We start from the raw sequence: 22630 nt of genomic DNA, 5'->3' as shown, positions 1-22630 counted from the left end.
TCCCACAACATTCTTAAAGATGATGGAACACCTGAGGTAGGTAAGAGGCTGACTTTCTTCTGTAGCCATCAGTTTATAGTAATAGATTCAAGCTTATTTAAGTTTGAAGTGTGTTTATGACCTAGGATATCCATCGGTGAACATCATCCTGTGTGAACTCGAAAAGCTTGTATTCTGCTCTGAAGTGTACTTTATTAGTTAAATCCAGTTGGTTGAGGGTGTCATTCTGTTCTTCCATATCCTTATTTTTCTAAACTTATTCTGTTATAGTTGTAATCGTGCATTAGTTTGTTTTCTTTCAGTTGTTTTCGCTTTGTGTATTTAAACGTTGTTAGGTGCTTACTCATTTAGGATTCGATTCTGTCTCAGTGAACTGGACCTTTTTAACATTGGAATATAGACAGTGCATCTTTAAGTAATGTTTACAGGGTAAAGGTTTTCATTCTTTCACGGGTACACCTACCCAAGTCTTCTGAAGTCAGTTTCCTATAGGCAGTATATAGTTGGTTTACTTTTTTCCCCCTGTTCCCATGTAATTATTGATGTGTTTTGGATATGAGTTTGAGCAAACTCTGGGAGGTAGTGAAGGACAGGAAGCATGGGGTGCTGCAGTCCACAGGGTCGCAAACTTGGCGACTTAAGTCACACAACTTAGTGACTGGAAAACAGTTGATATATTTGGATTTAGTTCTCCTATGTCATGTTTTCTGTTCTATTTTTCAGTCATCCATTTCCTCTTTACTGCTGCCTTTTAGGTAATAGGATCATTTCTAAGTATTCCGTTTTTATCTATTATGACTTTGACTGGTATCTGTTAGTATAGATTTTTTAGTGGTTGCTCTAGAATGAAGTAAGCCTTTTCTTTTTTCAACTACTATACTCTCCCCTGTTGCCAACTTCTCATATAAATACTGTAAATGTTCTTGTTTAGGAAGCTCAGCTTCTGGAGTGCAGGGAATTTCAAAATCAGAGGAGCTTTGTGAATCCGCACTGCTGCTAAGAGTCAATGGCCTTTTCTCCTGAAGCATCTGTTTCCCACTGCTTAGAGTGGTGGTTTCTCCAGCACTAGGAAGTATATTTACATCCTGATCTCTGCTTTTGAAATCCAAATAAGTGTCCTTTAGGCAAAGTACATTTTGTTCTGGCTGAGGGGCAGGAATATTCTCTTTGATTCCTGGCCTATAGACCCCTTTGTTCAAAGAGGTAACATCCCCACTGTTTCTGTCCTGGGAAGATATCAAAACAGTGTCTGATTGGCTGTCCCAGCCTTGACTTCCTTGTTCTGATATGTGTGTTGACTGAGAGGAGGCCTGGGAAGAAATGTGCGTTGACTCCCCATCAGAATCGCTGAAAAGCTTAGGGGACTGGGAGCCCCCCGCCTCTGTGGAAGACGGGAGGTTTTCCAAACAGTCGTCTGTGCCTTCAGCATCTCTTTTAAAGAACACGTCCCACTGCGGTACTTCCCCATCGGCCCTCTGCTGGGGTTGGAAGACAGGACCCGTGTCTCCTTGAGCTGATCCTAGGATTTCTGATTCTTCACTTTCACTGTTGGATTCCTCACAATCTATAAAGTTTGCCCAAAGGAACGTTGGCATACTCTCTGCTTTGAAGCATCCTGTGCTTTCTCTCCATTTCTCAGGCTGGTTTTGTGATACAGTAGGCGTGGGAAATACCTCAGGGTGAAGAGTCTTCTGGTTTGGAACCTTGTGCCTTAAAGGTGCCAGCAGAAGATCATCAAAGAGACCATCGTCATCTTCCTCCTCTGTGAGACAAACAGAACAGGTGGGTAGGTGACAGAATGCAGAAGGAACCAATTCATGCTTTTAATTAAAAATCCAATTTACAGCACTTAGCTGCATTTTTAAGTTCATAGAATTGCAAATAATGGGAATTCACTCTTCTTCCTGGAGAAGTTAAAAGGCCACTTATTATTCTGAACGATCTGACCTGACTACCAGCCTTCAGCTTGTCATAAAGCCAGGCAGTGAGTCGAGACTAGAGACCTGCACTCCCCAAATAAGACCACAGAGTCTTAATCAGTGGTTCTTATCTGGAGAGCTTTTTAAATAAAATAGCTTTCTACGTTTCATTTCAGACCTACTCAGTCCCTGAGAGTAGGACCGAATATTTTTTAAGTTCTACAGCTAATTCTTTACATCATTTCAGCTTTGAAACCATCTACACTAGGAGAGAGATTTGCAAACTCTTTGTGCTCTGCAGCCAGTAGATGTTCAGTGCATAGGCTGATTTAATAAAAAGACAATTTTTTAAAGTTTTCCTTCTATGAACATTTTTTGATATCTGTTAATAATTCATGCATGTTACAGGCTAAATGTCTGTGGTCCTTTCAAAATTCTTTATTTCTAACTCCACAATGGTGTTTGGAGGTGAGACCTTTAGAAGATAATTAGCTTATGGTCGGGAAGGGGAGGCGACACATACAATGGGATTAGTGTCTTTGTGAGGAGAGGAAGCAGATTTCTCACTTTCTCCAGGCCCATGCACAAAGGAAAGGCCATGTGTGTGCACGGTGAGAAGGTGGTACAACCCAGGAAGTGGGCCCCCACCAAGACCCAGACCTGCCAGCACCTTGATCCTGCCATCACAGCAGCCCCCAGGACCGTGAGTAGCACCCAGTGTCTGCTCGTTGCCATGCAGCCTGTGCCAACTGCACAAGGCCATGAGAGACGTGGAAGGCGCGGGGGGACAGGAGACTTGAACCAAAATACCGAGTAAGCCACGCCTGGTGTCACGTTACTGTCTCAAGCATGCTGCACTGGCCTGAAGTGAGCCCTGTCCACGGACATCCTGAAAATGAGGAAGTCTTACATAAAGAATGAACTTTACATAAGTTAAAATGACATGGCATGGAATTAGGGAAGGGGAAAGCCCTCTATTTGTACCTGAGCTTGAAGAATGAAATGGAATGCTCATGAGACTGCTTACTGGATAGGGTAACTTACTATTCTTGTGGTGAAGCTGGTGTTAAGAAGCAGGTAATTATAAGTTAACTATTTCCCCAGTGACAAAGGGTATAGCTTAAAACCACATTTTTTAAAGCTGCTTTAACGGGGAAGGCGGGTATAGGAACGATCATTGAGCTTCCCATCTTACCACTGAGGAGACAGGCCTGGAGAAGACGTGTGACAATGCGAAGGTCAAGAAACCAGAAAGGCCGATTAAGGGAGGAAACCCAGCTCTTAAAGTCCAGGGTTCTGTTACAACTGACAATTGCTCAAACAACCAACTGTTTATCTTCTCATCTTCTAAAGGACTTATGGTGACTTAAGATGTCTAGCTGCTGTATCTGTAGTCATCCTAATGTCCAAGTTATGGCTTCATTTTAAGCCAGGGATTAATACATTTGTTATAGCTCCTTCACAATGTGCCAAAGTTACCTTTCTGTGGAATGTGTTTGTATCATCTCTAAAGCTGGACAGCCTCATGGTCCTCTGAATCAGTGACTGTAACAGTATATGGTATGTTTCAACTCTAAAAATAATCTGTCAGAACATTTTCACATTAACTCACCTGTATGTGTCTGAAAAAAAGTAAAATTTCTATGCTATTAGAAGTTTATTTTCATATTATTCTATGCTACGACAATATAAATACTGTAATATCTACAATTCAATTTAACCCAATAATAATAATGAGAGCTGTGAAATAGACTTAACATATAATGTTCATCACAATATTATAAAATGGAAAAGTTCAAAATAAATGTACAATGACAAAGATCAAATATACCATTATGTAGTTATGGCATCCAATAGGTGTGTAGAAAGGTGAGAAAATAAAACCAGTAATAAGGAAAAGTCAAAATTGACCCAGAAATGATAAAATATGATAGTAAATCCTCATGATCTTGGATTAAGCAATAGTTTTTCTTAGATATGACACCAAAAGCAAAAGCTATAAAAGGAATCAGATAAATTGGACTTCATCAACAGTTAAGTTTTTATACTTCAGAAGACACCACAAAGACAGCTTTCCCCAGACCACAGCACCCTGAAAAGCAGCCTTGCAGGGAAACCCATACCCATGACGTCAGAGTCATTCTTCCTACCTGAGTCTAGGTGGATTGTTCTAGCTCTCTTCAGTTTTCCAAGAGGTTTGTACTTGGGCTCAGTACTTTGGGAAGATCGGCATAAAGGCTTTAAGCTGAAATAACACGAGCATTTTGTTTTCCTGTGGGAAAGCTGCTGGAATGTACGTGTTATAGAGGTTGCGGAAACCTGACGCTGGCGGGGGAAGCCACTACTATTAAAAGCAGAGAAGCAATGTCTAATAATCAGAAATCACTTCCCTGTAACAAAGCGGTAAATACAAGCATTGGAACAACCTAGTAGACCTCTATCTAATTGTAGGACTGGGGAAAGCAAAACTTTTCTCTTTGTTCTTGCACTGCAGAAAAGCAGGTCCTTAGCCTACTAACTAGTAACTAATAGAGGAACACCTTCTGGCATTCAGGGAATTTCAGTATCGCAGCAGCTTCCTTCTGCCAGATTCCCAGAAGCCTTTAGGATTATGTAGAATACACTTGGTTGAAGAAAGCCAATGTGCTCCTAACCAGCCTGTTTCACATCCTTGCTCCCCCTTTCAGCCCAAGACTATTTTCTAGGTCCATCCCATTCAACAACATAAATGCCACAGGTAGCCCACTCACATTTCTTTAACTTTATCCATAGTTGTGCCCAATGGGATAACATTTGGATAGACATTCACAGGACAGATGTAGCTCAAGAAATCTTTAATCTGGAAGAAGGAAAACAAAATGCATCAGTTATCTCTCCCATGAAAACCCTGGATGTTAAAGAGCGAAGCGAGGAGAAGCTGAGGTCTCTCAAGAGACCTCCCAACATCGGCTGCACTTGAGGCGTGTCCAGGACCTTTCAAGAAGAGATGCACAAGGTGCAGGCCCGATCCCCAAAGATCCCCTAACACTGAGCTGCAGTGGGGCCTGGGAAGCAGTGATTCTGGTTGCCACTGAGGTGTGAGTTTAACTGATGACTGGGATTCAGAGATTCCCATAGTGATCCATTAGGTCACTCACCCATAGTAAATACCTCTCCTTCCAGGAAGTTGGGATTTAGCTGAGTATTTAATATGCACAAGGAAACAAGGTCTTCAAACTGCATTCCTTTCCTCTGATGTGTAATTGTTAGCAGTACACCAAGAGGAACTACACCTTTGAGATTGCCTAATTTGTTCTCAGGATTTATTCTAAACAAGGACAATGACATGCAAACATGTCATGTCATGAATACCCTCTGCAAAGCTCGGAATGCTAAACAAGAACTTTCACCATTACTCAAAACATGTTAACAACCCAGACAGGCTTGTGCTTTGTCACTTACTAGATCTTGGTGAGCTTGTGATCTCAGTCAAGTTACCTCATGTCTCTTCGATTCTTCATCTAAGCGTATAAATGACATAATACGTGTGAAGTGCTTAGCCTGGTACCTAGCACATGGTTAAATATTCAATAAAACTATTAGGAGTTGGTCATGGCAATGCAAAGATTTTTATTTCTTTCTGCACATGGGGAGACTGAGTATTAGCACCCAACTTTTTCAAGTAAAGCACCACAAGAGGTAGGGAACTCAGCAATTATTAATAACTGGATTAAAACAAAACAGGAACCTTAATTAAGCCTAGGGGAAAGACAAAGATCCATTCTTTGGCTGCTGCTGCTGCTGCTAAGTCGCTTCAGTTGTGTCCAACTCTGTGTGACCCCATAGACGGCAGCCCACCAGGCTCCCTCATCCCTGGGATTCTCCAGGCAAGAACACTGGAGTGGGTTTCCATTTCCTTCTCCAATGCATGAAAGTGAAAAGTGAAAGTGAAGTCGCTCAGTCGTGTCCGACTCCTAGCGACCCCGTGGACTGCAGCCCACCAGGCCCCTCCGTCCATGGGATTTTCCAGGCAAGAGTACTGGAGTGGGGAGCCATCGCCTCCTCTGGCTACTTTTCATAAACAATTTCATTTGCACTTTTGGAGCAGGCATGCAATGAAAAACCATTGTTACCTGCCCACAACCTATACGATTTGTATAATCAATCGAAAGTTGAGGCTGGTAGAAATCCGAGGCTTTTGAAGGGAATAAGAATGAAGAAAGGAAGGTCAGACCTACACACCAGAAACAGTTTAGGGAGACAGACACCCAGTACACTCTCCTGCTTGTCCATAAAGTCACTGCAAACAGTGGAACGCTGTTCCTGGTGGAATAACTACAGGGTTCTCGTGAGCCTCTAGTCACAGCACTTTCAACCAATCAAATACACAATCTTGCTTTATGTGAGTTTCTCTTTAAAGATATCTTACATAATATATACTGTTGGTCCATGAACAGTGAACTCACGGCCAGTGGCTCTGTAACTCACAACTGAACAAAAATCAAACAGGTACCTCCTCCATAAGGCACACTGCAGCCTCCTTGCGCTTAGGAACACTTGCTAGCACTTCAGCATTACACCTGGGGATTCTTTCAAACAACAAAATCACCCTAAAAGCACAAATGCAAAATGCAGATGCAAAATGGAAAATGCAGCAGCAAATAGTGAAAAGGACACTTGTTTACAGTCTGTGAGCTGAAACAACGAAGGCAGGAGGCCACCATGTGCGACCTGAGTCGGGAATGTGAGTGTCAGGCGAGTCCAATCCTTTGCTTCCCGGGTGTACATGTGTGCAAAGGACCACAGAGCACCATGCACACTGATGTAAGGATTCATACAAGTGTCAGTGAGCAGGTGGGTTTGTAATAAGGAATCCACGAATAATGAGAATAACACTTGGGGCGGGGGAAGAAAGGACACAGAAAACAAACCTATGATTACCAAAGGGGAAAGGGGGCGGCAGAGGTATAAATTATGAATTTGGGATTAACAGATAAACACGATTATGTATAAAATAGATAAACAAGGACTTGCTGTATAGCACAGGGAACTGTATCTGGTATTTTGTAATAACCTATAAGGGAGAAGAATCTGAAAAAGAATGTATACACACACACACACACACACACATACATACAAATAACTGAATCACTATACATTAGTGAATTTGCTATGCATTAGAAACTAACACAACATTGTAAACTAACTATACTTCAATAAATTTCTTTTTTAAAAAGAATGTCATTACCTGGAACTGTTCAAATCATTACCATGCCCACAGCTCAGTGCTGCAGAGCTGTATCTGTGTAGCTCCAATACAAAAAATAACCATTATCAGGGAAATGTATTAAGTGCAGAAATGGCAAAACTAAAATCATATATGACAAAGTATCATAAAAAGCCAGCTTTGATCTTGCTTTTTCTCCAATATATGAAATTACTAAACCCCTGCACTTGTAAGATGCTAGCATTTACTTTGGAAATGTTTGAGAATTTTGCATATGTCAAATTGAGAATTTACGTATGTCAGGCTCCCATCCTAGTAGGTCAATATCTTATATAAAAAGTATCCTCACATAACCATATTAAGTCCTCTTCAACTGAGTAATTCTACTATACTGATCCCTACTAAGGACAGAGTGTATACCCCAATCAGCTTTGTTCTTCCACACTTCTGAATATTGAGGACTATTTTGTAAATGGCTTTCAGAACAATCAAAATCCAGAAGGGGCCAAGAATCTGGCCAGTACAAGGCAGCATACCATGAGGTTTTATCTGCAGTGCTCCTTCAAATAAGATTTAAGATATTTTTTCAGTCTTTCTTTTTATTGAAGTACTCTTTCAAAGAAGATTTAAGATTTTTTTTTAATTTTTTATTGAAGTATAGTTTATGTACAGTATTATGTGTCATAGGTATACAATGTAGTGATTCATAATTTTTTAAAAGGTTATACTCCACTTGTACTGACTATATTCCTTGTGTTGTATAATGGAGTATTTTACCTTAACTATGTCTTCATTAGGGACACTTTTTTGTGTCTGTTAGCTTTTAACTTTTATTTATTAAACTATAGCTAATTTATAGTATTGTGTTCACTTCAGGTGTACAGCTTCAGATTCTTTTCCATTATAGGTCATCACAAGACAGTGAATACAGTTCCATGTGCTGCGTAAGATTTATGATGCTTTTATGACAAGTAAACAGAATTGGAGTGGGGTATTTCAAATAAATTTAGAAAGCAAGGCAGAGAGAAAACCTTAATCGTATGTTTTCTTTAATGTTTCGGTTGAAAATGGTGATGATCAGCAATTTCCTTTAGACTTAGTGACATACCTCATCCACTGAGATGTCTTCCCCACATTTCTTTAGGAAAAGCCACAACCCACCTTAAGCAGTAGAAAAAGAGATGCCCCCAGAAGCCACGAAGGCTGCCAAGTTTCTGAGCCTATGGGATCCTCTTACCTCACTGTAGGAGGAATGAAAAGAAAAGCAAGCTCTGTAGGAACTCTCTCCAGTCCTGGTGGGAGATGCAAACACAAAATTAAAGGTCACTTGATCAAAACTAAGTTCTAAACTTCAAGTCTTTTCATGTAGGCTATGGCAGTGTGAAATCATCCTACCGTCAGTAATTTCTTCCTGGCACAGGGGGGAACCCTTTCCAGAAATAAAAATTTTTGTAGACATTCTGAATAGCGAACATTAAGGAAATCTGCTAAAATATAATGATCAGTGTGGGGCTCCTCTCTTCCACCAAGGCTCTACTTCCTACAACATCCGTTCATGATTCCCCGCCAAGCAAGACACCTCAGCTCTAACCCTCTTGTCTGTCTAATGCAGATAGACCCTGGGAGATACTGGCCAATAGATAGGTTTGGAAGCAGCATTTCTTTAGTTCAAACAGAGTTTAAATTTCAGAGGTTATTTTCCACAATTGTAATGGATCCTCTTCTTAGGCTTAGGCTGCTGCTGCTGCTAAGTCGCTTCAGTCGTGTCACACTCTGTGTGACCCCATAGACGGCAGCCCACTAGGCTTCTCTGTCCCTGGGATTCTCCAGGCAAGAATACTGGAGTGGGTTTAGGCTAGACTGCATTTAAACGATTGATTTAATTGATGCCTTCGAATTGTGGTGCTGGAGAAGACTCTTGAGAGTCACTTGGACTGCAAGGAGTTCAAACCAGTCAATCCTACAGGAGATCAGTCCTGAATATTCATTGGAAGGACTCTTGCTGAAGCTGAAGCCCCAATCCTTTGGCCACCTGATATGAAGAGGCAACTCACTGGAAGAGACATTGAGGCTAGGAAAGATTGAAGGCGGGGGGAGAAGGGAGCAACAGAGGATAAAATGGTTGGATGGCATCATCAACTCAATGGACATGAGTTTGAGCAAGCTCTGGGAGATGGTGAAGGACAGGGAAGTCTAGTGTTCTGCAGTCCATGGGGTCACAAAGAGTCAGAAATGACTTAGTGACTGAACAACAAGGTTTCTCTCCAAAGACACTGCTTGCTTACCTCACAATGATGTTGGTTTTTCTGGTTCTTTCTCCAAACCACATGGTAGATGGCTTAATGCTGATTGTGTGAAGTGGAATTTTATTTTTGGAAGTAATGCCACATGGTAACTTATTCCACTGAAAATATTCCTCTGCCTAAAAACATTTTAAAAATACAGAAAATCAGTTTTAACATTTTCAACAAATCTGTTTGTAGGCAGGGTCTCAAAAACAAACACAGATGAATTTTCAGACATAGATAATAGACAGACAGACATGAGAAAACAGGTAAATCCAAAGCGAGGAGCATTCCACAAAATAACTAGCCTGGACTCTTCAAAAATGTTACTGTAATGAAAGAAAAGCAAAAGACTGGAGACTTACTTGATCTACATCAAAAGAAACTAAGGAGATCTGAGTGAATGCAACACATGATTCTAAATAATATCCTGGGGACTTCTGTGGTGGTCTAGTGGCCAATACTCTACACTCCCAATGCAGGGGGCCCAGGTTCCACACCTGGTCAGGGAACTGGCTCCTACATGCCGTAACTGGGAGGTCATATGCCATGCTAACATCTGACGCATCCGAATAAATAAATATGTATTTCTTTAAATCCTGGACAGCCTTGCTCCTCCCTCCACAAGCCATAAAGGACACGATTGGGACAACTGCGTATTTGAACATGGACGATATCACATCCAACAGTGCTGTATCGATGCTGAATTTCCTGAGTGTGAGAATTGTACTGTGGTCATATAGGAGAATGTCCTTGTTTAGGGTGAACTGTCATGACTCAGATGGGTTGGCGGGGGGTGGAGGGGGGGTGGCGTGCTGGTGACACACAGGAGAGAGAGGTGAGGCTGCCAGGAAGAAGGCATGGTGGTGGTAACCCACAGTGGAATCCAGATGAAGGGACGAGGTGTTCATATGACACCAGTGATTCTACTCCAGGGTATACATCCAGAAAAAACAACCAAGAACACTAGTTTGAAAAGATATATGCACCCCAGTGATCACCGCAGCACTACTTATAATTGCTAACATGCAGAAGCAACAAGATGTGGTACATATATACACCACGAGCTATGAGAGGGAAGTTTGGGGGAGGATGGATACACGTATATGTATGGCTGAGTCCCTTCACAGTTCACCTGAAACTATCACAAAGCTGTTAATTGGTTATACCCCAATACCAAATAAAAAGAAAAGAAAAAAATAATACAAAACAGGAGCATTATCACCTCAACTAACGCTGATAATGTGCCTTAAGAAAAGAATGAAATTTTGCCATTTGCAACAACGTGCATGGACTTGTAGGGTATTAAGTGAAATAAGTCAGACAGAAAGACAAATACTATATGATATCACGTATTTGTAGAATCTAAAAAATACAACAAACTAATGAATATAACAAAACAAGCAGACTCACAGAGAACAAACTAGTGTTAACAGTGGGAAGAGGGAAAGGGGAGGGACAGATAGGAGTAAAGGATTAAGACGTGTACACTATTAGGTATAAAATGAGCTACAAGGACATACTGTACAGCCTGGGGAAACAGAGCCAATATTTTATAATAACTATAAATGGAGTGCAACCTTTAAAAACTGAGTCACTATATTGTACACCTGTAACATATAATATTGTACATCAACTATACAAAGTGTAGCGCTCAGTTGCTCAGTCATGTCTGACTCTTTACAGCCCCATGGTCTGTAGTTCGCCAGGCTCCTCCAACCATGAGACTTTCCAGACAAGAACACTGGAGTGGTTTGCCGTTTTCTATACCAAGCAAAAAGAAATCTGCCAGTTAAGACATTTATGGGGTATTGTTGGGGAAAAGACAACAAGTCCCACAGAAAAAGGACAAAACAGTTTTTACTTTGTATCAACATTATTTTTATCCATCCATTAAATAAACTGCATGGTGTGTGTCTGTGTTTGTGTGTATATATACATACACAAACAAAATGTTTGTGTGTATGAAGTAAATTACAATGTAAATTATAATATGCAGCTGAACAATCACCAAAAGAATTTCTTAGCTCGTATCTCTCCTGTGGTGGTTTGAAATAGAATACTCCGTGGTATGAATAACAATCTTTTTTTAAATTTTGCTTTACTTTAGGGCAGAGTGGCTGATGGAGTTACATAGTATTACTACTACAGTGATTATCCAAATGTATAAATGTGCTATTTACTAAAATAAAAATTACTCAGCATTTGAATGCCAAGATTAAAAATTTAGAGAAAAATTATGATCACACGAACCCCCTGCATTTGATGGTCACTAATTAGTAGCTAAATTAGACTGAATGAAAATATAAATTAAAATGGAACTGTTAAAGCCATATTCAAAATTTAATCCTTGGCAGTTAATAAGAGAAGAAAGTTCTATGATGGCATCAGGAAATCAATTACCAGTGAGTTTCAAAGATACTAAAAATATTCATTTGGAACTGGATCACCAATACATGTAACTACTTCCAAATTTAAGGGACTTCCCTGATGCTCCAGTGATTAAGACAGCACACTTCCAATGCAGAGGGCATGGGTTTGATCCCAGGTCGGGGAACTAAGATTCTGTATACCGTGTGGTGTGGCCAAAAAATTTTTTTAAAGAAAGCAAAGTTATATTTAGATATTTACCTCAAATGAGAAAAAATATAAAGTTTATAAATGTGCATGTGTCATGAGTTTCAAAAGTAAACTACAATGGATGGTGATTACATTTTGTTAAATTTTAAATTATAAGCTCTAATGGAACAGCAGCTGGGAGGAGCTACCCCGCGTCCGAGGTCAAGGGCGATGGCCGAGAGGAGCCACACCGCGTCCGAGGGCAGGGCGGCGACCGGGAGGAGCAACCCCACGCCCAAGGAGTAGTGGCTGTGCGGGCGCAGGAGGGCCTAGAGGAGCCATCCCACGTTGAAGGTCAGGAAGGGTGGCGGGAAGAGATACCCCTCATCAAAGGTAAGGAGCAGCGGCTGTGCTTTGCTGGAGCAGCCGTGAAGAGATACTCCACGCCCAAGGTAAGAGAAACACAAGTAAGATGGTAGGTGCTGCAAGAGGGCATCAGAGGGCAGACACACTGAAACCATACTCACAGAGAACTAGTCATTCTAATCACACTAGGATCACAGCCTTGCCTAACTCAATGAAACTAAACCATGCCCGCAGGGCAACCCAAGACAGGCGGGTCATGGTGGAGAGAGCTGACAGAATGTGGTCCACTGGAGAAGGGAATGGAAAACCACTTCAGTATTCTTGCCTTGAGAACTCCATGAACAGTATGAAAAGGCGAAATAGTAGGATACTGAAAGAGGAACTCCCCAGGTCGGTAGGTGCCCAGTATGCTACTGGAGGTCAGTGCAGAAATAACTCCAGAAAGAATGAAGGGATGGAGCCAAAGCAAAAACAATACGCAGCTGTGGATGTGACTGGTGATAGAAACAAGGTCCGATGCTTTAAAGAACAATATTGCATAGGAACCTAGAATGTCAGGTCCATGAATCAAGGCAAATTGGAAGTAGTCAAACAAGAGATGGCAAGAGTGAACGTCAACATTCTAGGAATCAGCAAACTAAAATGGACTGGAATGGGTGAATTTAACTCAGATGACCATTATCTACTACTGTGGGCAGGAATCCCTCAGAAGAAATGGAGTAGCCATCATGGTCAACAAAAGAGTCTGAAATGCAGTACTTGGATGCAATCTCAAAAATGACAGAATGATCTCTGTTCATTTCCAAGGCAAACCATTCAATATCACAGTAATCCAAGTCTATGCCCCAACCAGTAATGCTGAAGAAGCTGAAGTTGAACGGTTCTATAAAGACCTACAAGACCTTTTAGAATTAACACACAAAAAAGATGTCCTTTTCATTATAGGGGACTGGAATGCAAAAATAGGAAGTCAAGAAACTCCTGGAGTAACAGGCAAATTTGGCCTTGGAATACGGAATGAAGCAGGGCAAAGACTAATAGAGTTTTGCCAAGAAAATGCACCGGTCGTAGCAAACACCCTCTTCCAACAACACAAGAGAAGACTCTACACATGGACATCACCAGATGGTCAACACCTAAATCAGATTGATCATATTATTTGCAGCAAAAGATGGAGAAGCTCTATACAGTCAACAAAAACAAGACCAGGAGCTGACTGTGGCTCAGATCATGAACTCCTTATTACCAAATTCAGGCTTAAATTGAAGAAAGCAGGGAAAACCACTAGACCGTTCAGGTATGACCTAAATCAAATCCCTTATGATTATACAGTGGAAGTGAGAAATAGATTTAAGGGCCTAGATCTGATAGACAGAGTGCCTGATGAACTATGGAATGAGGTTCGTGACATTGTACAGGAGGCAGGGATCAAGACCATCCCCATGGAAAAGAAATGCAAAAAAGCAAAATGGCTGTCTGGGGAGGCCTTACAAATAGCTGTGAAAAGAAGAGAAGCAAAAAGCCAAGGAGAAAAGGAAAGATATAAGCATCTGAATGCAGAGTTCCAAAGAATAGCAAGAAGAGATAAGAAAGCCTTCTTCAGCGATCAGTGCAAAGAAATAGAGGAAAAGAACAGAATGTGAAAGACTAGAGATCTCTTCAAGAAAATTAGAGATACCAAGGGAATATTTCATGCAAAGATGGGCTCGATAAAGGACAGAAATGGTATGGACCTAACAGAAGCAAAAGATATTAAGAAGAGGTGGCAAGAATATACAGAAGAACTGTACAAAAAAGATCTTCACGACCCAGATAATCACGATGGTGTGATCGATCACTCGTCTAGAACCAGACATCCTGGAATGTGAAGTCAAGTGGGCCTTGGAAAGCATCACTATGAACAAAGCTAGTGGAGATGATGGAATTCCAGTTGAGCTATTTCAAATCCTGAAAGATGATGCTGTGAAAGTGCTGCACTCAGTATGCCAACAAATTTGGAAAACTCAGCAGTGGCCACAGGACTGGAAAAGGTCAGTTTTCATTCCAATTCCAAAGAAAGGCAGTGCCAAAGAATGCTCAAACTACTGCAGAATTGCACTCATCTCACATGCTAGTAAAGTAATGCTCAAAATTCTCCAAGCCAGGCTTCAGCAATACGTGAACTGTGAACTTCCAGATGTTCAAGCTGGTTTTAGAAAAGGCAGAGGAACCAGAGATCAAATTGCCAACATCCGATGGATCATCAAAAAAGCAAGAGAGTTCCAGAAAAACATCTACTTCTGCTTTCTTGACTATGCCAAAGCCTTTGACTGTGTGGATCACAATAAACTGTGGAAAATTCTGAAAGAGATGGGAATACAAGACCACCTGACCTGCCTCTTGAGAAACCTATATGCAGGTCAGGAAGCAACACTTAGAACTGGACATGGAACAACAGACTGGTTCCAAATAGGAAAAGGAGTACGTCAAGGCTGTATATTGTCACCCTGCTTATTTAACTTCTATGCAGAGTACATCATGAGAAATGCTGGACTGGAAGAAACACAAGCTGGAATTAAGATTGCCGGGAGAAATATCAATAACCTCAGATATGCAGATGACACCACCCTTATGGCAGAAAGTGAAGAGGAACTAAAAAGCCTCTTGATGAAAGTGAAAGAGGAGAGTGAAAAAGTTGGCTTAAAGCTCAACATTCAGAAAACTAAGATCATGGGTCCCATCACTGCATAGGAAATAGATGGAGAAACAGTGGACACAGTGTCAGACTTTATTTTTTTGGGCTCCAAAATCACTGCAGACGGTGACTGCAGCCATGAAATTAAAAGACGTTTACTCCTTGGAAGAAAAGTTATGACCAACCTAGATAGTATATTCAAAAGCAGAGACATTACTTTGCCGACTAAGGTCCGTCTAGTCAAGGCTATGGTTTCTCCAGTAGTCATGTATGGATGTGAGAGTTGGACTGTGAAGAAGGCTGAGCACCGAAGAATTGATGCTTTTGAACTGTGGTGTTGGAGAAGACTCTTGAGAGTCCCTTGGACTGCAAGGAGATCCAACCAGTCCATTCTGAAGGAGATCAACCCTGGGATTTCTTTGGAAGGAATGATGCTAAAGCTGAAACTCCAGTACTTTGGCCACGTCATGCCAAGAGTTGACTCATTGGAAAAGACTTTGATGCTGGGAGGGATTGGGGGCAGGAGGAGAAGGGGACGGCAGAGGATGAGATGGTTGGATGGCATCACGGACTCGATGGACGTGAGTCTGAGTGAACTCCGGGAGTTGGTGATGGACAGGGAGGCCTGGCGTGCTGTGATTCATGGGGTTGCAAAGAGTCGGACACGACTGAGCAACTGAATTGAACTGAATGTTACTACTTTCCTTACAAATAAATTGTTCGTTACATAATTCATTACAAATAAACATATATCAATTGTATACATATATTTCATTAGAAATTACAAGTATCTGTGTCTGTTTACTAATTAGGTGTATGATAACGGAATACAGTGATGTCCCGCTGCATGATCCTGATCTAATACCGGGGTCTCAGCCTCACTTTTTACATCTGGAAATTGATGAGCCTAGAAAATGGGATTTCTGAGGTTCCTTCTGAATCCAAAATTCTGGTTTCTGTTAATCATACAAACAGATAAAGAGTTTACCGCGTACCTTTGGATGTCGACACGCGTGGATCTGAGTGTCACGGTCTGTTGTCAGATGATGGAGAATGTCAGGCATGTTTCGAAACATGTCTAGTTTATTCACGTGAACCTGAGGAAAACAACAAAAATAAACACGTTATTGGAACTGTATTTCCTGTAAATAAAGTATTCAAGGATAAATTGGGCAGGGGTTAGAAAAGAACTCTTTCTTCTTCCTCAAAGCCTAGTTTTCAACTCTCTCAGTGCCTGTTAGTATCTGCCAGGACATCGAGATCCCATGCCCTGCAATCAGCATTACTGCCCATTGTGGGTGGCAGTGAAAAGTGTGGTGACTTGGCTGGTGGATTTCATTGGATCTGTCCATCAAGTCATTCAACTTGTATTTCTTGTACATCTGTTCTACGTCATGCTTTATTCTAAATATCAGGTTTATTGCTGTGTACATAGCAGACAAAAACAACCAAGAATCACTTGCTGGACTTCCCTAGTGGTACAGTGGATAAGAATCTGTCTTCCAATGCAGGGGAAGGGGGTTTGATCCCTGATCCAGGAAGATCTCACATCCAGTGGACCAGCTAAGTCCATGTGCCACAACAACTGAGCCCAAGGGCTTCAACTACTGAAGCCTGCCTAAAGCCTGTGCTCTGTAACAAGAAAAGGCACCACAATAAGAAGCCCGCACACTGCAACGAAGGGTAACCCTACTTAACTGCAAAAGAGAAATCCTGAGAGCAGCAGTGAAGAACCAGTTAAACCAAAAATTAAAGAAATAATTTAATAATTTTTTTAAATGAGTCACTTGCTCATGGAATTCTCTAGCAGGTTTAGTGGGTAGGACTTGGTGCTTTCACTGCCAGGGCCCAGGTTCAATTCCTGGTCAGGGAATTAAGAGTCTGCAAGCAGTGAGGCATGACCAATAAATAAATAAATAAAATGTTTAGAAAAGGACTCACTTGCTCACGAAAACACACACAACGTGCTGTATACTGGCAGCTGGCAGGAGGGGAGGCCAGCAGGAAGAGGAAGCAGAGACCTAGATCCTCCCTTTCCACACTCTTCTTTATTGGGTGAAAGGAGGACTCCGCCCTCCGGCAGACGCAACAAAGCAAAACAGAACAAAGCTCAGCCACCTTCAGAATTTTAAAGCTAATACATTTTAAATTGTTAAAACCAACATGTTGGTTTTACTTAAATCTTCTGGGTATTTTAGAGTAAACAACAAGTACCTAAATTGATACAAGGATAATGAAATGGCATCCTCCCCAAAGCATTCTAATTTTGAAGTCTGAATAATAAAACAGATTAGACTAATGTTAAATCAATGTGGAAATTAAATACCCAGACAGGTGTGGAAAGAATCCAAGCCTGACTGTGACTTAGCCTTATTCCTCTCACTGCCTGTTTTCGTAATGACTAACAAGAAGAAACAACAAATGGATTTTTCTGGCCTAAGGAGATAAAAAGAGGTAGATTCTGAGATGTACAGAGAGACGGAATTTTCATCCTCACAAAAATGAAGGTGCTTGAAGAGGTTGCTATAAATCAACCCTCAGATCTCATCTTTCAGATCCTTCTGTCAAAAAACCTCACTCTTCTCCCCTTTTCTGTGTGCTCTTTTCCCACCAGGCATGTAGGATATTAGTTCCTCAACCAGGGATCGAACCTGTGCCTCCTGCACCGGGAGTGCAGAGTCTTAACCACTGGACCGCCAGGCAAGTCCCTATACTCCCTTGTCTCTAAAGTTGTTTCTGTTCCCTACAGAGGGATTAAGAGACTTTGCAAGAGGGCTCACTCCAGGGTCACCTTCCTAGGACCTGACTCCTCTCCACCATCCCTGGGCACCTCCTAGGCCCAGGGTTTCTCCCTGCCAGGCCTCTGAGCTGGAGCTTCCAGTCTTAGAGATTTCACACACCACTGAAATTCACAAAATAAATTCAGGATTGACAGGTGATGGCTAGCTTTATATTTTGCCAAGAAAGGACATGAAGGGGGAAAAAAGCAAACTAAAATACACAAGTTTGCACACACACACAACATATAATAACTGTGATTTTTATTTAAAAGGCCATTTTAACACCAAAAACACATAGGAACCACAATCTCAGAATGAAAGCAAATCTGTCCCCAAATGGAGAATTGGGAGCTTTATGCCAAAAATATCTGGACAGGAAAACTTAAGGAAGGAAGAAATTAAGGAAAGAAGGACTTAGGAAGTAAGACTTATGGAGAGCAACAGAAATTGTTTAAATTTCAAATGTAAAAGCACTAAACCATTTTAGTTTTACTAAATTGTGTTGTATATAAGTGTTAAATTCATGGCAGAAGTCTGTTAACCAGAGGATCGATAAAAGATGCCAAATGAAGCAGAATTTAAACGTCCAACTCATTCCAGCATTTGTTTTGTTCAGAGCCACCACCAAAAATCCATCTTTTCTCAGGGGTCGTGGGCACTGCCAGAAGGAGTCACTCTGCTCACCTTACTGCCGGGGTTCCCAAAAGCCCAGCACTCAGCTCCCATGGAAGGGACAGGTGAATACTGACTCCCAGCCTGACCTGACGTGTTTCCTTCAAGGGGAAGGGGCTTAGTGCCCCAGGACAGTATTCTCCATACACTTTCGACCATGATCTCCAGTAAGAAATACGTTTTTGAATTGTGATCTTTTCCCAAGCTGGCAATTTGTGGCATACTCCTTTCTCGGGATACTGGGCAGAGGCAGAGCTGCAGCCCCTGGTCAGGCACACAATCACGAGGGTGAACAACTCACACACTTATTGAATGCTGTAAGTGAAAACCAGAATGGTTGTGTGTCCACTTAATGGCATTCAATAAGTTACACGAGACTCCCAACACTTCATTGTAGATAGGCTTTGTGTTAGACGGTTTTGTCCAACTGTAGGCTAATCTGTGTTTGGAGCACATTTCAGGTAGATGAGGCTAAGCTATGATGTTCAATGGGTCTTGGCTATTAAAGGAATTTTTGACTTAATGATAAGCAATGGACTTAGCAGGACAAAGCCCTGTGGTTCACTCAAGGAAGGTCTAGATAGGCATGTATCTGATTCCTGACGTAAATTTTCACATGACAGTGAATACTCTTAACCGTAGGCAACCCCCTCAGATATCTCCTAGTTCAAGTGAATTCTCATTGCTGGTCACAAACACTAAATTTCATGACCCGCAATTTTGAAAAAAAAAATACATCCTTTAGGGGACTTCTCACCAAAGGGCTCTTCCCACTGTCAATTCTCCCAAGAGGAAGCAAACAAAGATGACAAAGGCTGTGTTCAGGGCTTCCCTGGTGGCTCAGTGGTGAGGAACCCAGCTGCCAATGCAGGAGACACGTGTTTGACCCCTGATCCAAGAAGATTCCACATGCCATGGAGCAGTTAAGCCCGCGCAACAACTATCGAGGCTGTGCACCACAGCTACTGAAGGCTGCATGCCCCAGAGCCTGTGCTCCACAACAAGAGGAACCTCTGCAATGAGAAGCCCATGCATCGCAATGAAGAGGAGCCCCACTTGCCACACAGCAACGAAGACCCAGCACAACCAAAAATAAATTAACTAATTAAAGACTGTATCCATCTGTTATGGTTTTCAGTCTGGGGGATGCTGGGAGCGGGCATGAGGAAGGGGAGGAGACGGAGGATGGAAGCTCAGAGCAACAGAAAAGAAAAGAGTTGTCAGGTACCTGGAGTCCAAACTCCTCGCTGAGGTTGGTGAAGAGATACTCATAACCATAGGCAGCCTTGCAGTTCAGCCACACCACGTGGTAGGGGCTCCGTGAGATCCAGTTTCGGACCAGCTCCATGATTCCACGCAGACACTCCTCCTGGGCAGGAAGGTTCAAAGGCAGTTAACACTGCTCCACGCCCAGGCTTCCCAGATACCCACGGCAACAGGAACAATGGACATCCCATCTGTTACTCCCCAAACCACCCTCTTAAGAAATACAGCTGTGCTCCAGGGAGACGTACCCGACTGGGAATTTGATAGTATTTTGGGTCACAGAAAGTTGTGTCTAAGTACACACTCTGGATGTCTTTCACTCTGAAAACAAAATTGAAACAAGGGGTGTGACTCATTTCACGGGAAATAAAATATGAAGCCTACACTTTCAGTTATTTTACAGTTTGTTCTGTCATTTGTATTTTTTTTTTTGTATCAACTTTGTTGGGAAATGATTTCCATATGATGAAATAATACAGCTCTTGCATATATGGTTCAGTGAATTTAGACCAATTCATGTAATTACCACCTTGATCAACACATGGAATGTTACCATCCGCTCATTTCAAGAGGAAAAATGTGCCTTTCTGTTACAAATATTATTATAATCCAGTTAGATTTCTAAGAGAAACAAAGGCTGGTATTTATTGGGGAGAAACAAACAATAAAACCTTTAAAACAATGCAGTCATTAGGTTCCGGAACTCCACAAAGCCCAGTACCTGCCCCCAGAGTGCAGAAGCTCCATTCTGGCAGCTTCTCCTTTAGCCAATCTGAAGTCTCCTGTGTACAAGACAGTTCCATTGTTGCCCTGAAATAAAAACCTGGAAAAAAAAAAAAGATCTCAGTGGCTTCTAAGTCTCATACAGAATTCTAATACATTTATTCTAAATCCATATACTAAATATATGTGCTGTGATTAGTCACTCAGTCGTGTCCGACTCTTTGCGACCCCATAGACTATAGCTCTCCAGGCTCCTCTGTCCATGGGGATTCTCCAGGCAAGAATACTAGAGTGGGTTGCATGCCCTCCTCCAGGGTATCTTCCCAACTCAAGGATCGAACCCGGGTCTCTCACATTGCAGGCAGATTCTTTATCATCTGAGCCACCAGGGAAGCCCAGGAATACTGGAATGGGTAGCCTATCCCTTATTCAGAGGATCTTCCCGACCCAGGAATCAAACCAGGGTCTGCTGCATTGCAGGTGAATTCTTTTTTTTATATATATAATTTTAAAATTTTATTTGTTTTTGTCTGTGCTGGGTCTTCCTTGCTGCATGGGCTTTCGCTAGTTGCAGTTTGCAGGCTTCTCATTGAGGTGACTTCTCTTGTTGCAGAGCATAGGCTCAGTAGTCGTGGCTCATGGGCTTAGTTGTCCTGTGGCATGTGGGATCTTCCCAGACCGGGGATCGAACCTGTGTCCCCTGCATTGGCAGGCAGATTCTTTATCACTGAGCCACCAGGGAAGCCCTGCAGGTGAATTCTTTACCAGCTAAGCTACCAGGGAAGCCCACTAAATATATACTAAATACAAATATATACTAAATCCATAGCCCATGTTGCCTGCCAAACACAGCCACTGTGGTACGGTGCTGATGTAATTCCCAAAGTGTTAAACCACACTGAACCCTCAGCTGTCATGTCTTCCCAAAGAGGGAAAAAATAACATGATGGAGATATCGCTGAGTTTGCAAGAGATGTCCCCTAAAATGCATCAGCACCTTCGACTGTATACAGAGATCACCCCTACTCACGGAGAAAAAGATCGATATGATGAGAAAATGCAAAATCCATGGAAAGATTGCTACTGAAGTCTTCCACTGTAAGAAAGTCACGTTTCAAACTTGACCTGTGCCCCAGTCCCCCCTAGTTTAACCCTGGAAATGAAGGTTAAAGGAATTGCCATTACAAGAAGCAAATCTCCTGGGACATGTTATTTTCTAGACCCTACAAGTTTATTTCTACAAATGTAATACATAACAACACAAAATAAATGGGCAAAATAGATGAACCCCCTTACATAACTGATCCTGGGCAATGACCAGCAGGTAAAAGAGTCACAACAATCTCTTCCTTCTAAAAAGAAACAAAAATAAATAATAATAGAAGTCATCATTAGGACCCAGCTAAACAAAGCCCTCCTGAGTAGAAGGTACACAAGTACTTCTCAAGAACGTGCTATATCTTGATCCTTTCCCCACTCTCCAAATCCTGGAAACAAGTGGAATCCTCATTCACAAAACAAATGGTTAAAAGTAGAGTTCCAATGCAACACAGCACTTCCACTCTTGGGCAGAAAGAAATGAAGTGATGGGCCTAGAGATTGTCATACTGAGTGAGAGAAGTCAGGCAGAGAAGAAATATCATATAACATCCCTTACATGCATGATCTAAAAAGAAATGATAAAAATGAACGTATTTATAAAACGGAAGCAGACTCAGAGACTTAAAGAATGAACTTATGGTTACCACTGGGGAAGAATCGGGGGAAGGGAAGGGATAGTTAGGGAGTTTGGATGGACATCAACACAATGCTGTATTTAAAATGGATAACCAACAAGGTCCTACTGTGTAGCACAGGGAACTCTGCTCAATGTTATGTGGCAGCCTGGATGGGAGGGGAGTTTGGGGGAGAATAGATACATGTGTATGTATGGTTGAGTCCCTTCGCTGTTCACCTGAAACCATCACAACAGTGTTAATCAGCTATGCTCCATGATGCTAACTCCTCCAGTTGTTTGACATCGTTCATTCCCCAGGCCCCTTTAAAACAGGTTCTCCCACTGGTTGGAACTGGAGACAAACACACAAGCCTCAGTGTGTGAGAGAGTGGGGCGGCAGGACTCTGACCACTGGGGGCCACCTGCTGACTGCTACCCAATTCTGAGAAAGCCATTCACTAAC

General features: G+C 41.9%; 1 protein-coding gene across 1 annotated transcript in view; it reads right to left on the bottom strand.

Moving 5' to 3' along the window:
• Nucleotides 1-506: 506 nt before the first annotated feature.
• The window catches only part of DCLRE1C (DNA cross-link repair 1C), a 39060-nt gene continuing 16936 nt past the window's right edge, over nucleotides 507-22630 (bottom strand). The window contains exons 5-14 of the mRNA XM_040248989.1: nucleotides 21747-21802; nucleotides 20449-20550; nucleotides 19976-20048; nucleotides 19690-19830; nucleotides 16005-16106; nucleotides 9411-9547; nucleotides 8363-8417; nucleotides 4670-4758; nucleotides 4070-4164; nucleotides 507-1762 (exon numbers count right to left, since the gene is read on the bottom strand). Coding sequence (XP_040104923.1) covers nucleotides 786-1762; nucleotides 4070-4164; nucleotides 4670-4758; nucleotides 8363-8417; nucleotides 9411-9547; nucleotides 16005-16106; nucleotides 19690-19830; nucleotides 19976-20048; nucleotides 20449-20550; nucleotides 21747-21802 — 1827 coding nt within the window. The 3' untranslated portion in view covers nucleotides 507-785. The remainder of the gene's footprint in view (nucleotides 1763-4069; nucleotides 4165-4669; nucleotides 4759-8362; nucleotides 8418-9410; nucleotides 9548-16004; nucleotides 16107-19689; nucleotides 19831-19975; nucleotides 20049-20448; nucleotides 20551-21746; nucleotides 21803-22630) is intronic.

Source organism: Oryx dammah, unplaced genomic scaffold (genome assembly GCF_014754425.2).
Source record: "Oryx dammah isolate SB20612 unplaced genomic scaffold, SCBI_Odam_1.1 HiC_scaffold_10, whole genome shotgun sequence".
NCBI lineage: Eukaryota > Metazoa > Chordata > Mammalia > Artiodactyla > Bovidae > Oryx > Oryx dammah.
Note: the sequence above shows the minus strand (reverse complement) of the source record. Positions and strands in the feature narration are given on the sequence as shown.